The sequence below is a fragment of the Aotus nancymaae genome, unplaced genomic scaffold (assembly GCF_030222135.1).
Source record: "Aotus nancymaae isolate 86718 unplaced genomic scaffold, 86718_ANA_hifiasm-v0.15.2.pri h1tg000008l, whole genome shotgun sequence".
Classification (NCBI taxonomy): domain Eukaryota; kingdom Metazoa; phylum Chordata; class Mammalia; order Primates; family Aotidae; genus Aotus; species Aotus nancymaae.
Genome location: NW_026988419.1, coordinates 50421601 through 50437651, shown reverse-complemented (window position 1 = coordinate 50437651; position 16051 = coordinate 50421601). Strand labels below are relative to the sequence as shown.

At 36.3% G+C, this 16051-nt stretch overlaps 1 protein-coding gene across 6 annotated transcripts in view; it reads right to left on the bottom strand.

The window, feature by feature from the left end:
* PDE1A (phosphodiesterase 1A) overlaps positions 1 to 16051 on the bottom strand; it is a 385412-nt gene that overhangs the window by 38855 nt on the left and 330506 nt on the right. For all 6 annotated transcript variants that reach the window (XM_012468608.3, XM_012468605.2, XM_012468607.2 and 3 more), the window contains 2 exons: positions 15681 to 15801; positions 14997 to 15184 (listed from right to left, as the gene is read on the bottom strand). In XM_012468608.3, the coding sequence (XP_012324031.2) occupies positions 14997 to 15184; positions 15681 to 15801 (309 nt within the window). The remainder of the gene's footprint in view (positions 1 to 14996; positions 15185 to 15680; positions 15802 to 16051) is intronic.

Below are 16051 nucleotides of genomic sequence, written 5' to 3'. Positions count from 1 at the left end.
TTTAAAGTAATTTAATACAAGTGGCATTGACATGTTTTTGTTTCTTTCAAAAAATAAATTTTTACTTTCTCTAAGCAACAGATGTGGAAGAGTAAGGCCCATTGGTGAGTACTCATAGGGATTGCTGGCAAATAAGAAAAAAATGTGCCCCCAAAGCTCGCAGAGACCTGTGAGATAAAACTGCAGGTAAATATCACTGGGGAATGTAGGTCTTTGAGAGTCACTGCTCTGTAACTGGTTTGGGTGGGATGCCTAGGCTAACACTGCTATTCATTCTCCCTGAGCAGCTTGTTATCTAGTAGTCCTAAAGGTGATTTGAAAATATTAACTGATAGAGCCTCTCTAACTGTCCACAGAATCAGAGCTTGGGAATGGAGCCTGAAGCCATTCAGCCTTAATTCCTGATGACATCCATGGATGCAGACCTAGGTTTTTCACAGAGAAGCAAAGGAGGAAGATAAAGGTGGCACTTAGATTGATTACTTATTTATTGTTTCAGTGACAATTTTTCACATGCTCTGAAACCAAAAGGAAGACTTAGCCTGATTCAAACTGTAATATTCAGAAGGAGCAAGAGAAACTCTGAGAGACAGGGGAATATAAAACAACTGTTTCTTGCATCTATTTTTAAAGTTCTCTACATTAGACACTGAACACAAAGAAGGGCAAATACATGATTTACACTCTGTTACAGTGCTCAAGTTTTTAAACTGGCTTTTATAATCCTTTAAATATTTTCTGGGAAGAAATAATTTAAATAATTCAAATAACGCTTTAAGATTGTCCTATACCTTGGCATAAAACAGAATAGCCTATCTCATTTGCTTTTTCTTTTTTTAAATTTTCTTTTTTTAATTATACTTTAAGTTCTGGAATACATGCAGAACGTACAGGTTTGTTACATAGGTATACACGTGCCATGGTGGTTTACTGTATCTATCAACCCATCAACTACATTAGGTATTTCTCCTAATGCTATCCCTCCCCTAGCCACCCACACCCCAACAGGCCCTGGTGTGTGATGTTCCCCTCCATGTGTCCATGTGTTCTCATTGTTCAACTACCATTTATGAATGAGAACATATGGTGTTTGGTTTTCTGTTCCTGTGTTAGTTTGCTGAGAATGATAGTTTCCAGCTTCATCCATGTCCCTACAAAGGACATGAACGCCTCCTTTTTATGGCTGCATAGTATTCCATGGTATATATTTGCCACATTTTCTTTATCCAGTCTATCACTGATGGGCATTTGGGTTGGTTTCAAGTCTTTGCTATTGTAAACAGTGCTGCAATAAACATATGTGTGCATGTTTCTTTATAATAGGATGATTTATAACCCTTAGGGTATATACTCAGTAATGGGATTGCTGGGTCAAATGGTATTTCTGGTTCTAGATCCTTGAGGAATCACCACACTTCCACAATGGTAGTTTACACTCCCATCAACAGTGTAAAAGCATTCCTATTTCTCGACATTTTCTTCAGCATCTGTTGTTTTGTTTTACTTTTTAATGATCTCCATTCTGACTTGTATGAGATGGTATCTCATGGTGGTTTTGATTTGCATTTCTCTAATGACCAGCAATGATGAACTTTTTTTCATATGTTTGTTGGCCACATAAATATCTTCTTTTGAGAAGTGCCTGTTCATATCCTTTGGCCACTTGTTGGTGGGTTATTTTATTTTCTTGTAAATTTGTTCAAGTTCTTTGTAGATTCTGGATATTAGCCCTTTGTCGGATGGATAAATTACAAATGTTTTCTCTCATTCTGTAGGTTGTCTGTTCACTCTGATGATAGTTTCTTTTGCTGTGCAGAAGCTCTTTAGTTTAATTAGATCCCATTTGTCAATTTTGGCTTTTGCTGCCATTGCTTTTGATGTTTTAGTCATAAATTCTTTGCCCATGCCTATGTCCTGAATGGTATTGCCTAGGTTTTCTTCTAGGGTTTTTATGGTTTTACATCTTATATTTAAGTCTCTCATCCATCTTGAGTTATTTTCGTATAAGGTGTAAGGAAGGGGTCCAGTGTCAGTTTTCTGCATATGACTAGCCAATTTCCCCAATGCCATTTATTAAATAGGGAATCCTTTCCCCATTGCTTGTTTTTGTCAAGTTTGTCAAAGATCAGATGGTTGTAGCTGTATGGTCTTATTTCTGAGGTTTCTGTTCTGTTCCATTGATCTATGTATCTGTTTTTGTACCAGTGCCATGCTGTTTTGGTTACTGTAGCCCTCTCTCCTTCCTTCTTCTCTCCTTTCTCCACCCCCTCCTCTCTCTCTCTCTCTCTCTCTCTTTGTCTCTCTGTTCCCTGCCTACTATAGACAATCATTTGAATTCCTACTTTATGCCAGCCTGTGTTCAAAGAGCTTGAGATACGTCAGTGATTGAAACAAATATCCTTATTTTAATGAATCTTATTTTTAAGGGGGTAAAACAGACAATAAAAATGAAGCATAATAGGTCAACTATTTATAAGCTAGACAGTAATAAATGCCATGGTAAAGTACTTGAGAAGGAAATCAGAAGAGCACGTTGTGGGCGTTGTGGGTGGAATATAAAATTTTTTTACCGGCCTTGTTGACAAGGTTGCAATGGAAGCTAGACCTGAAAGAGGACAGGGAGGCAACCTCATCGTATTTGGTAGGAACACATTACTGATAGAGAGATGCTGTAAAAAAAAGCTCCTACAGCAGGAAACACCTGATGTGTTGAAAGAAAGAAACAGTATGGAGGTTAATGTGGCTGGGGTATATAAAACAAGCCAGCAATGGGAAGAAAAATGGGAATCAAATCAGCCAGATAAGTAGTTGGGGACAGACATGGATTATACACAGCCTTGTAGACAGCAGTGTGGTACAACTGGCCCCTACAGGCTCTTCAGATCGAATTTTTACTTTTCAGGAATTTTTGCAAGCTGATTGTTAAAGACATTTATAAAAATTATATGCACTTAGAATTAAATAAATTATATTTAAAAGAAGGATAATAGATATTTATTAATAAAACTCACCATTGCCTAATTATTTTGAGAAATGTTACTATTACCTATGTCTTGAGGTTAAGACATGTCCTGATATGTTTACCATATCTGTATGAAGAAAATATATGATGTGCACATCTTTTCCCAACTCCATGCTCTGACACATCATATTGATAGCTTGAAACTGGCATATTGGGAATATTTACACCATGAATATCATCAAAAATCATCAAAAGTTATGGATCAAGACTTAACTTATTATTTTATTATCGTGTAAAATGATGAAGATAATGTTTAAAATAGAGATTAAATTTAAAGTTGTATTATATCTTTAGCTATTACATTATAAATAGCACAAAATTTGAAGAAACTTTTTCTAATATTGAAAACCATTATCCAATCAAATGGTCAAGAAGTCATTTGTATCTTTGATGAACAAGTCAAGTTCTGACCTACGTCTTCTATGCTTTCATCATATTTTTAGACACAGGGTGTCTCTGTGGTGCTCAGGATCATCCTGAACTTCTGGCCTCAGCCTCACAAAGCACTGGGATTGTAAGCATAAGTCACTGTGCCTGGCCTTAAAATTTTTTTTCCAGGGATGGGGTCTGACTCTGTTGCATCCTGGAACTCCTGGGCTCAAGGGATCCTCCTGCCTCAGCCTCTGTAGTCACTGGGATTGCAGGTGTGCACCACCATACCTGGTTCTGTACTTCTGGCATAAATGAAATATCAACCAACATTCATTTCTAAACTATACTCACTTTTCAGTAGTGACCATAAGTGACTATGGACAAAATAATTTGGCAAAAGTCAACAAAAAGCATTCTTTGAGAATCAATCAGCTATATAAAATTTACAACAAAGACTATTGAATATTTTATTATTATAAATTATATGTTACATATTCTTATCAGTAAAATGTATAATAAACCTGTGTATATGAATGTTATGTGTGTATCCACACACACACACACACACACACACACACACACACACACACACACACATAGGCCACTAATGAAAATGAGCTAAATTTATATGACCCTATAAAATTGAGACATTGCTTTTCTGTATATGATTTCCTTTATTATTGGGGGCATTTATAATCCTACTGGTCCAGTATAGGCAAAAGTGCTCTGATTTTTCTCTAATTCCATATATAGGTATCTTCCTCTCAAAGCTGCTTCTTAGATCTTCAAGAGTCTGGAGCAAACTGGAGTTTGGTCAAGGATTCATGAGAATGTCTACTTCCTTGAGTAGTGAACATTCATTACAGCCAGTGTTATTACCTCAATAATCACATTTGTTGAGACCAAAAAAGCTTACATGATTTGCCTGAGACTTTGTAGGTGGAAATAGAAGGGAGGGACAATTCTTCTCATTATTGCCCTCTACCTGCCTCACTAGAAGAATAGACATACACCTGCTTAAAATCTCTTGTTGGCTCTTCACTAGTGCAGAAAAGGGTGGAGACTTAAGATGCTGAGAAACGCTGAATGGATGAAAGCATTTTCCTCACCATAAGTGGATATTAAGCAAAAAAGGAAACAGTTGGGGGATGATGAAAAGCATTGTTTTATTTTTTGAAAAGACCCCTTGTCAAAAATGTGTTTACATACAACATTCTAAGACAAATCTTCCAAGCTCCTTAATAGAAGGCTTAATGAATAAAATTTTTCTTTAAAAAAAGGTTTTGTGTTATTGATGACCCAGGAGCCTCATACCCTGGAGTCTAAGGAACTACAGTTTCTCATTGCTCCAGGACTAGGGAGATGTTTTTGAGATATCTGTAAAATATAGCTTAAGGATTAATATGATGACCAAACATCTGGAATTATCTTCAAAGCCCTGATGCTTAATTAATTATTCCAAAGCTCTAAACATCATATGACCTGCTTATTTTCATCTCAATGCAATTGTAATAAAGAAACTTTCGTCTTCAGTGTATGAGACTAGAGGTGACGGGAAATTAAAATGATAATATCTGATACTGACTTAAAATTGATGACTATTTTAGTAGATGCATTTTAATAGCTTATCATATTTCTTCTTTTTCATGCAATATTTCATGTGTATAAATGAATTATATATGTATATATAAAGCACATATATTAGACATAATCATAATGATAAAATGAACTTTTGTGTGTCTAGTGCCCAATCTAGGAAGTAAAATTCTCCTTATTTCTAAATAAATAACTCATCTTGCTCCCTAGAACAATTTTGAATATATTTTTAAAAATCCTTTAGTTTTATCATATATGTATTCTAAAACCTATTGTTTAGTTTTTAAACTTTCTATAAATGGCATCTTGCTATATTTCAGCAGTTTGCTTATTTTTTAAAATTTTACTTTATGTTCCGGGACACATGTACAGAACGTGCAGATTTGTTATGTAGGGATACATGTGCCATGGTGGTTTGCTGCACCTATCAACATGTCAACTCGGTTTTAAGCCCTGTGTGCATTAGGTATTTGTCCTAATTTTCTCCCTCCCTCTGCCCTGCACTCCCTGACAGGCCCTGGTATGTGTTTTTCCCCTCCCTGTGTCCCTGTGTTCTCACTGTTCAACTCCCATTTATGAGTGAGAACGTGTGGTGTTTGGTTTTCTGTTCCTCTGTTAGTTTGATGAGAATGATGGCTTCCAGCTTCATTTATGTCCCTACAAAGGACATGATCTCATTCTTTTCTATGGTCACGTAGTATTCCATGGTGTATATGTACCACATTTTCTTTAACCAGTCTATCATTAATGGGCATTTCGGTTGGTTCCATGTCTTTGCTATTGTAAATAGTGCTACAATAAACATACATGTGCATGTGTCTTTATGGCAGAATGTCTTGCACAATGGTTGAACTAATTTACATTCTCACCAACAGTGTAAAATTGTTCCTAATTTTCCATAACCTTGCCAGCATCTATTGTTTCCTGACATTTTAATAACTGCCATTCTGACTGGCAGGAGATGGTATCTTACTGTGGTTTTGATTTGCATTTCTCTAATGATCAGTGACATTTAACTTTTCTTCATATGTTTGTTGGTGGCATAAATGTCTTATTTTGAGAAGTTTCTGTTCATATCCTCTGCCCACTTTTTGATGGGTTTTTTTTTTTTTTCTTGTAAATCTGTTTAAGTTCCTTGTGGATTCTGGATATTAGATCTTTGTCAGATGGCTAAATTGCAAATTTTTTCTCCCATTCTGTAGAGTGTCTGTTCACTCCGATGCTAGTTTCATTTGCAGTACAGAAGCTATTTAGTTTAATTAGATCCCATTTGTCAATTCTGGGTTTGTTGCAATTGCTTTTGGTATTTATGTCATGGAGTCTTTGCCCATGCCTATGTCTTGAATAGTATTGCCTAGGTTTTCTTCTGGGGTTTTTATGGTTTTGAGTTTTACATTTAAGCCCTTAATCCATCTTAAGTTAATTTTTTAATGTAAGGAAGGAGTCCAGTTTCAGTTTTCTGCATATGGCTAGCCACTTTCCCAGCACCATTTATTAAGTAGGAAATCCTTTTCCCATTGCTTTTGTCAGATTTGTTGAAAATCAGATGATTGTAGATGTGTGGTGTTATTTCTAAGGTCTCTGTTCTGTTCCATTCGTCTATATATCTGTTTTGGTACCAGTACTATGCTGTTTTGGTACCAGTACTATGCTGTTTTGGTTACTGTAGCCTTGTAGTATAGTTTGAAGTCAGGTAGCATAATGCCTCCAGCTTTTTTTTTTTTTTTTTTTCTTAAGATTGTCTTGGCTATATGGGCTCCTTTTTGGTTCCATATGAAATTTAAAGTAGTTTTATTCTAATTCTGTGAAGCAAGTCAATGGTAGCTTGATGAGAATAGCACTGAATCTATAAATTACTTTGGGCAGTATGGCCATTTTCACAATATTGATTCTTCCTATCCATGAGCATGGAAATTTTTCCGTTTGTTTGTGTCCTCTCTTATTTTCTTAAGCAGTGGTTTGTAGTTCTTCTTGAAGAGGTCTTTCACATCCCTTCCTAGCTATATTTTTATGTATTTTATTCTCTTTGTAGTAATTGTGAATGGGAGTTCATTCATTCATAATTTGGCTCTCTGTTTGTCTATTGTTGGTGTATATAAATGCTTGTGATTTTGTATCCCGAGACTTTGCTGAAGTTGCTTATCAGCTTAAGGAATTTTTGGCCTGAGATGATAGGACTTTCTAAATATAGAATCAAATCATCTGCAAACAGAGACAATTTGACTTCCTCTCTTCCTATTTGAATACGCTTTATTTCTTTCTCTTGCCTGATTGCCCTGACCAGAACTTCCAATACTATGTTGAATAGGAGTGGTGAGAGAGGGCATCCTTGTCTTGTGCTGGCTTTCAAAGGGAATGCTTCCAGCTTTTGCACATTCAGTATGATATTGGCTGTGGGTGTGTCATAAATAGCTCTTATTATTTTGAAATATGTTCCATTAATATCTAATTTATTAAGAGTTTTTAATATGAAGGGATGTTGAATTTTATCAAAGGCCTTTCTGCATCTATTGAGATTATCATGTGATTTTTGTCATTGGTTCTGTTTAAGTGATAGATCATGTTTATCACATCCCAGAGATGAAGCAGACTTGATCATGATGGATAAGCTCTTTGATGTGTTGCTGGATTCAGTTTGCCAGTATTGTACTGAGGATTTTTGCATTGATGTTCATCAGGGACATTGGCCTGATGTTTTCTTTTTTTTTGTTTTGTCTCTGCCAGTTTTTTGATCCAAATGATGCTGGCCTCACAAAATGAGTTAGGAAGGAGTGCCTCCTTTTCTATTATTTGGAATAGTTACAGAAGGAATGGTACCAGTTCCTCTTCATACCTCTGATAGAATTTGTCTGTGAATCTGTCTGGTCCTAGGCTTTTTGGTTTGGAAGCTATTAATTACTGCCTCAATTTTAGAACTTGTTATTAGTCTGTTCAAGGATTTGAATTCTTCCTGGTTAAGTTTTGGGAGGGTGTATGTGTCCAGGAATTTATCCATTTCTTCTAGTTTATTTGCACAGAGGTGTTTATCACATTCTCTGATGGTAGTTTGTATTTCTGTGGAGTCAGTGGTGATATCCCCTTTATCATTTTTTATTGTATCTATTTCATTCATCTCTTTTCTTCTTCTCTCTTCTATTAGTCTAGCTAGTGGTCTATTTTCTTAATTGTTTTGAAAAACAAGCTCCTGAATTCATTTTTTTTCCTTTTTTATGGGCTTTTGTCTCTATCTCCTTTAGTTCTATTCTGATCTTAGTTATTTCTTGTCTTCTGCTAGCTTTTGGATTTGATTCCTCATGCTTCTCTAGTTCTTTTAATTGTGATGTTAGGGTGTTGATTTGAGATCTTTCCAGCTTTCTGATGTGGGCATTTAGTGCTATAAATTTTTCTCTTAACACTGCTTTTTGCTGTGTCCCAGAGATTCTGGTATGTTGTTTCTTTGTTCTCACTGGTTTCAAAGAGCTTCTTGATTTCTGCCTTAATTTCATTATTTACCCAGGAGTCATTCAGGAGCAAGTTGTTCAATTTCCATGTAGTTGTATGGTTTTGCATGAGTTTCTTAATCCTAAATTCAAAGTTAATTGTCCTGTGGTCTGAGAGACTGTTATGATTTCAGTTCTTTTGCATTTTCTGAGGAGTGTTTTACTTCCAATTATGTGAACACTTTTAGAATAAGTGCCATGTGGCACTAAGAAGAATGTATATTCTGTTGATTTTGGGTAGAGAGTTCTGTAGATGTCTATAATGTCCACTTGATCCAGAGCTGAGTTCAAGTCCTGAATATCCTTGTCAATTTTCTGTCTCATTGAGCTGTCTAATATTGACAGTGGGGTATTAAAGTATCTCAGTATTATTGTGTGGGAATCTAAGTATCTTCATAGGTCTCTAAGAACTTGTTTAGTGAATCTGGGTGCTCCTGTATTGGGTGCACATGTATTTAGGATAGTTAGCTCTTGTTGTTGAATTAATCCCTTTACCATTATGTAATGCCCTTCTTTGTCTTTTTTCATCTTTGTTGGTTTAAAGTCTGTTTTATCAGAGACTAGGACTGCAACCCCTGCTTTCTTTTGCTTTCCATTTGGTTGGTGAATTTTCATCCATCCCTTTATTGTGAGCTTATGTGTGTCTTTGCATGTGAGATGGGTCTCCTGAATACAGCACACTGATGGGTCTTTATCTAATTTACCAGTCTGTGTCTTTTAATTGGGGCATTTGGCCCATTTACATTTAAGGTTAATAATGTTATATGTGAATTTGATCCTGTCATCATGATACTAGCTGGTTATTTTGCACACTAGTTGATGTAGTTTCTTCCTAGTGTCACTGGTCTTATATTTTGGTGTGTTTTTGCAGTGCTTGATACTAGTTTTTCCTTTCTATATTTAGTGCTTCCTTCAGGATCTCTTGCAAGGCAGACCTGGTGGTAATTAAATCCCTTAGTATCTGCTTGTCTGTGAAGGATTTTATTTCTCCTTCACTTATGAATCTTCATTTGGCTGGATATGAAATTCTGGGTTCAGAAATTCCTTACTTTAAGAATGTTGAATATTGGCCCTTACTCTCTTCTGGCATGTAGGTTTTCTGCTGAGGTATCTGTGTTAGTCTGATGAGCTTCCCTTTGTAGGTGACCTGACCTTTCTTTCTGGTTGCCCTTAACTTTTTTTCCTTTGTTTCAACCTTGGAGAATCTGATGACTTTGTGTCTTGGGGTTGATCTTCTTGTAGATATCATAGTGGTATTCTCTGTATTTCCTGAATTTGAAGGTTGGCCTGCCTTGCTAGATTGGGGAAGTTCTCCTGGATAATATCCTGAAGTGTGTTTTCCAACCTGGTTCCATTCTCCCCCTCTCTTTCAGGTACTCCAATAAATCATAGGTTCAGTCTTTTCACACAGTCCCATATTTCTCAGGAGTTTTGGTAATTCCTTTTCATCCTTTTTTGTCTAATCTTGTCTGCATACCTTATTTCAGCAAAATGGTCTTCAAACTCTGATATCCTTTCTTTTGCTTGATTGATTCAGCTACTGATACTTGTGTATGCTTCACAAAGTTCTTGTGCTGTGTTTTTTTCATCTCCATCAGGTCTTTAGAGTCCTCTCTAAGGTGGTTATTCTAGTTAGTTGCTCCTGTGACATTTTATCAAGGTTCTTGGTTCCTTTGTGGTGGGTTAGAACATGCTCCTTTAGCTCAGTGGAGTTTGTTATTACCCATCTTCTGAAGTCTACTTCTGTCAATTTGTCCATCTCATTCTCTGTCCAGTTCTGTGTCTTTGCTGGAGAGATGTTATCATTATTTGGAGGAGAAGAGGCATTCTGGCTTTGGGAATTTCAGCATTTTTGCACTGCTTTTTCTTCATTTTCCTAGATTTATCTACCTTTGATCTTTGAGGCTGATGACCCTTGGATGGGATTTTGTGGGGGTCTTTTTTGTTGATGCTTTTGTTGTTGTTGCTTTCTTTTTGTTAGCTTATCTTCTAACAGTCAGACCCCTCTTCTGCAGGTCTGCTGCAGTTAGCTGGGGGTCAACTCCAGACCTGTTCGCCTGGGTATCATCAGTGGAGGTTGCAGAACATCAAAGATTGTTGTTTGCTCCTTCTTCTGGGAGCTTCAGCTCTCCTGTATGAAGTGTCTGTTGACCCCTGTTGGGAGGTCTCTTCCAGTCAAGAGGCACGGGGTCAGGAACGTGCTTGAGAAGGCAGTCTGCTCCTTAGCAGAGCTGGTGCGCTGTGCTGGGAGAATCCCCTTTGTCAGGCTCAGCTGCTCTCTTCAGAGCCAGCGGTCAAGAAAGATTAAGTCTGCTGAACCTGCAACTGCAGCCGCCTCTCCCCTCAGGTGCTCTGTCCCATGGAGTTGAGAGTTCTGTCTGTAACCCCTGACTGGAGCTGCTGGATTTCCTGCAGAGATGCCCTGCCCAGTGAGGATGAATCTAGAGAAGCAGTCTGGGCACAACTTCTTTGCTGCACTGTGGCGAATTCTGCTCAGTCCAAACCTCCCAGTCTTAGCAGTACCAGGGGAAGACCGCCTACCAAAGCCCAGTAGTTTGCTTATTTTGTGCAACACTGTGTTCTTCATTCCTGTTAGTGATCATTAAATTTTCTTTAACACTTTTATGCTGTTCCATAATATGAACATACTATAGTATATGAATCAGTTTTACTGTTTTTTCCACTTTATTTTGCATTCATAAACAATGCTGCTATGAATATTTTAGGCATGTCTTTGATGCATATGCACAAAATTTTCTCTAGGGTAAAAATAAAGAGGTAAAATTGTCGAGAAGTATGGCATATGCATCTTCAAATTTGCTACAGAATGCCAAACTGTTTCATTAAATGATTATGTAATTTTACCCATAAACAAATAATATGTAAGAAAACTAAAAAAAACCTGGCATCATTCTTAGTTCTTCTCTTGACTTTGTTTCCTACATCTAATCTGATAACAAATCCTATCAGTCCAGCTTTCAAAATACCTGTATATTAAGAATCCAATCTCTTTTTTCTTACCCTCCTACTACTCATGCAAATGTTTAAGCCACAATCTTCGTGTATCCAGAAATTATACACTCTCTCAACCATTGCTACCTGGTCTAAGCTCCCATGTTTCTCCTGGGTTATGAACAACAGCCTTCTTTCTGGTCTTCTTGTTTCCATTTTTGCCTCTTAAACAAAAGAATATTTTCCATCTTGTAACAGAGTAATCCTTTTGAAACCTCAGCTCACATCAATCAACTTTTTTTTCTCAAAACCATACATTTGGTTTCCTATCTTTCTTGGGCCAAAACCAAAGGTCAGGCACACACTACCCATTCATCACGTTGTCTGCATTATTCCCATTTATCCAATTTCTTTCTGCTTCACTGCCCTTGTTGTTTCTGGCACATCAGGCAAGCTCAGCCTCCTAGATAATGTGGTGATCAATCCCTCTGTTTAAAAATTTATTGCCCTCCCCCCGCCACTATTCCAGACCTCTCCATGGTTCTCTTTCTAACCTCCTTTGTGTATTTATTTAAATTATTTCTTCCTCAGTCAAGCCTTTTCTTACCAGCTTACTATATAGAAATTATCCCCAATTCCTAAAGTAATTAGATATTCTTAATCTGGGAATGTCTTTTACTTCATTTCTGAATAGTTTTGCTGGATTTAGAATTCAGCATTAGGGATACCCTTAATTTCTGTAATAATTTCTATATAGTAGCCCTATAACCCTTATTTCTAGAACACTTGGCAGAAACATAATAAATAATAGTTATAGTAATAATAGTCAACTCATATAGCATTTAGTATTCTAGATACTTCTAAGCAAATTATATTGATAAACTCATTTAATTCCCTTAAAATCTATGGTGAAGAAGAAGACTTCCTGCTGTAGGGATGTAAAGAAGGTGAGTTTTTTTCTCTCCAAAAAAAAAAGTGTAAAACTGGACAGCATTAACAAAAACAACTATTCAATGACTCTGGAAATCAATCAAGGGTACACAATAATTTGAGAAACATTTATTTAAAAAAAATTTTTGGACATTCAGGTAAAAATAGCAGAAGCCTATGACCTTCTGGCCTGCAGCTGCTCCCACCCCTCCATCTTCCTCTCCAACTCTGACCTGGGAATGGAAGCAAAAACCAACTTTTCTGGTGGAGGTGGTAGACTAACTTGGAATGGGAGAAGGCAGCAAGTAATTCTGGTTACTTGAACATAAAATGGTGAATCTAGCTTAGACTAGAGGGGAAATACTCCAAGCTTTGCTAGCCTCAGATTGGGGTCCAAGTTGGGATAAGGGGTAGACCAGCAGGGTTTAACAGAACTATTCTAGAAATTAGAGAGGCATGGAAAGGCTATTTGTAGTCAGTTTTAAAATTGACTTTAAAGACTTCAACACAAGTTTTTAAATATGGTTTTAAAATTAAAGAAAACAATTCTGAAGGATTAAAGAAAATATGCTAACCATAACTAAAAACTATAAAATATCAACAGAGAAATAGACATTATAAAAAAGAACCAAATGGAAATAATAAAACAGAACAAAAGTAGCTGAGATGAAAAGTTAATTCAGTGAAATCTACGGTAGAATTGAGGTGGCAGAGAAAGAAACAGTAAACTTGAAGATAAATCATTAGAGAGTAGGCAATCAAAAATGAAGGAAGGAAGGAAGGAAGAAATAAAGAAAGAGAGAAAGAGAGAGAGAGACAGAAAGAATTAAAGAAATTGACAGAGATCCAGAGCATCTGGAACAATTTCCAGAATCCTAAGTTATGCATAATAGGATCCTCAGGAGAAGAAAGAACAGAGAGAAAGAGGCATTAAAAAAAACATTGAACAAAATCACAGAAAACTTCCCAAATTTGATGCAAATCATTAGTTTATGAATTTAAGAAGCTCAATGAACACTAAGTAGAATTTTGAAGAAGAAAAAAAAAGACCTAGACATATCATCATCAAATTGCTGAAAGTCAAAATAAAGTATGTAAAATAGAAAGAAAAAAAATAAGACTCAGTACATACAAGGAAGTAACAATACAATTTATTTTTGGCCAACACCGTATCAGAAACTATGGAAGCCAGGGGCAATAGAATGACACATTAAAAGTGCTAAAAGAAAAAAAAAATCTAAATCAAGCAAACCTATTCATAAATAAAAGTAAAATACAGACATTCCCAGATTAAGGAAATCTAACTGTCAGCATTGCTGTATTATAAGAAAATACTAAAGAAAGTACTTCAGTATGAAGAGAAATGGCTCCAGATAGTAGCTCAGACAAACAGGAAGAAATGAACATCATAATGGTAAATCAGTGAGAACATACTAAAGATTGCATATATGAATGTGTGTGTCTGTCACCTGTCAAGTTCTGCAGGAATTAATGCATTGTTTCTGGCCCTCTGGTGTATTCCTGAGGTCCATCTTATTGTCTCTGTATCACAGCCACACTGACTTTATTACTACAGTATAATAGTAAATTTTGATTTCTTAAATGGCAAGTACTCCTACTTTATTCTCCTTTGGGAGTGTCTTGACTATTGTTAGCTATTTGCAATACCATATAAATTTTAGGTTCTATTTGTTAAATTCAATGAAAAATGTATTGGAATTTTCACTGGAAACATGTTATATTTACAGTTGACTTTTGGCATATTTCAATATTGAGTCCTTCTGACTATAAATATGATTTAACACTCTATTTATTTTGATCTTCTATTATCTATTTTAAGAAAAATAAGTTTATTCCTTGGTACATTAAAGCTGCCAAAAGCATAAGGAAAAAGAATTTCTGGCTGAAAAAATAACTGCCAAGACCCTGGTGTATTTTAAGAAACTTCCAGGAGGCCACTGTGCAGGGAGTGTAGTGTACGAGGGAGACAGAGCTGTGGGAATGAATGTGAGAGGAGGCAGAGGCCAGATCTGGCATATGAAAGCTAATTCCTGTATGAAAGATAATAACTATTTGAATACTGACTCACAAACCTCCTAAGTGGATTAATTAATTTGAAGCAGCTGATATGTCAAAAATAACATATCAGCTACCTTCCCATTTGATTTCTGTGGTGGTTAATTAATAATGATTTCCCCAATTCATGGGTGAAATTCTAAGTCAAAAAAGCAACCTAGTGAAACAGAAAAAAACACATCGAAATCTCTGACATGAAGTGATAACACACTTAATGCAACACAAAGCCACTTGCCAAGTAACATCCAGGCTGGAAAGCACCTCTACGAAAGCACAGGAGTCTATATTGTACCACAGTTTTGTCACTATTTCATTATTTCATTTTTCAGTATCCAGTTTGCCACCACCCAGTGACACACATGTCTGCAGCCCATGTGGCACAGACAAAGCAGAACCTCTTTTTATCTAATAAATAAGCCAACTTTCTCATGAATAATCAGAGTAGCCAAATTCCAAATACCATCAAGGGCTTACGTATGCTATAGAAGAAGAAATCTAAAACAATAATTCAAACTCTTAGAGGAGAAGTGAAGACAGAGATGGCAGTAAAGCTTCATAAGCAACACTACCTTGTGCAGCTAACTCTTTCCACCTCTCTTTGTTTTGCTGAATGATGTCCACCAGGTTGTTCTTGAAGCTCTTCAGGTCCACTGCCGCAAGGGAGTAGTCTGGGGAATAGGACCCATCGCTCATGGAGCCTTTTGTATTTGATCGTCTTAGTGCATCAGCAATGTGTAACCCCACAATGGTGGTTGAGCTAACAGTAACAACCAAAAAAACAAAAAACACCAACGTCAGGATATGGGGTGAAAAGAAAACCTGAAAAACTTTACAAAACCGACTAGAAAACCAGGATAGCAGATGCTCTGTTCCAGTTCTGAGTATGTGGCAGCTGCTCACTTCCTTTCTCTCTCTCCCCACACTGGATTCTTCTTTTTTTTTTTTTTTTTTTTTTTTTTTATTGCATTTTAGGTTTTGGGGTACATGTGATAAACATGCAAGGTTGTTGCTTAGGTGCTATACACCTTAGTATTTGGTATTTTGTGTATTAAACTTGTTCTCAAAGGCAGATGCAATATAATATAAAGCCACTAGGTGGCAGGTGCAATATAATATAAAGCCACTAGGTGGCAATACTAACAAACAATTCTTGTAATTCCCTGACTAGACGTGAGAAATAGAGATAATCATTAAGGAAAAGGTTACTAAACACCACAAAGATGAAAAGTGATGCAAAAAAGAAAATATCATACCTGCTTGCCACATAGGAAGAAGTTTCGGCTTTTGAGGCTTCCTCTATAAGAGGAATAACAATTTTCTCTGTTGAGTCTGTCAGAAGAGAAAATGTTGGCTCTACTATGAAATCAATGAAACCTACAAAAGCCAAAATGAAAAGACAGAGATAAATTCAAGTGTTACAATTTCCTGAATTCTGAAATCAGAAATAATAAAGAGCTTCTGACAATCCTGGGATAGCAAATATCAACTAAAATATTGGTTCTGCTTACCCTTTGATATTGTTTTAATCTAATAACAATCTAGAGATAGTCTAACTGCTCTATAAAATAATCCTCGAAGTCCTGGAAGGTACAGAATTTAAGCTTGCTAACTCAAGTACATTGGC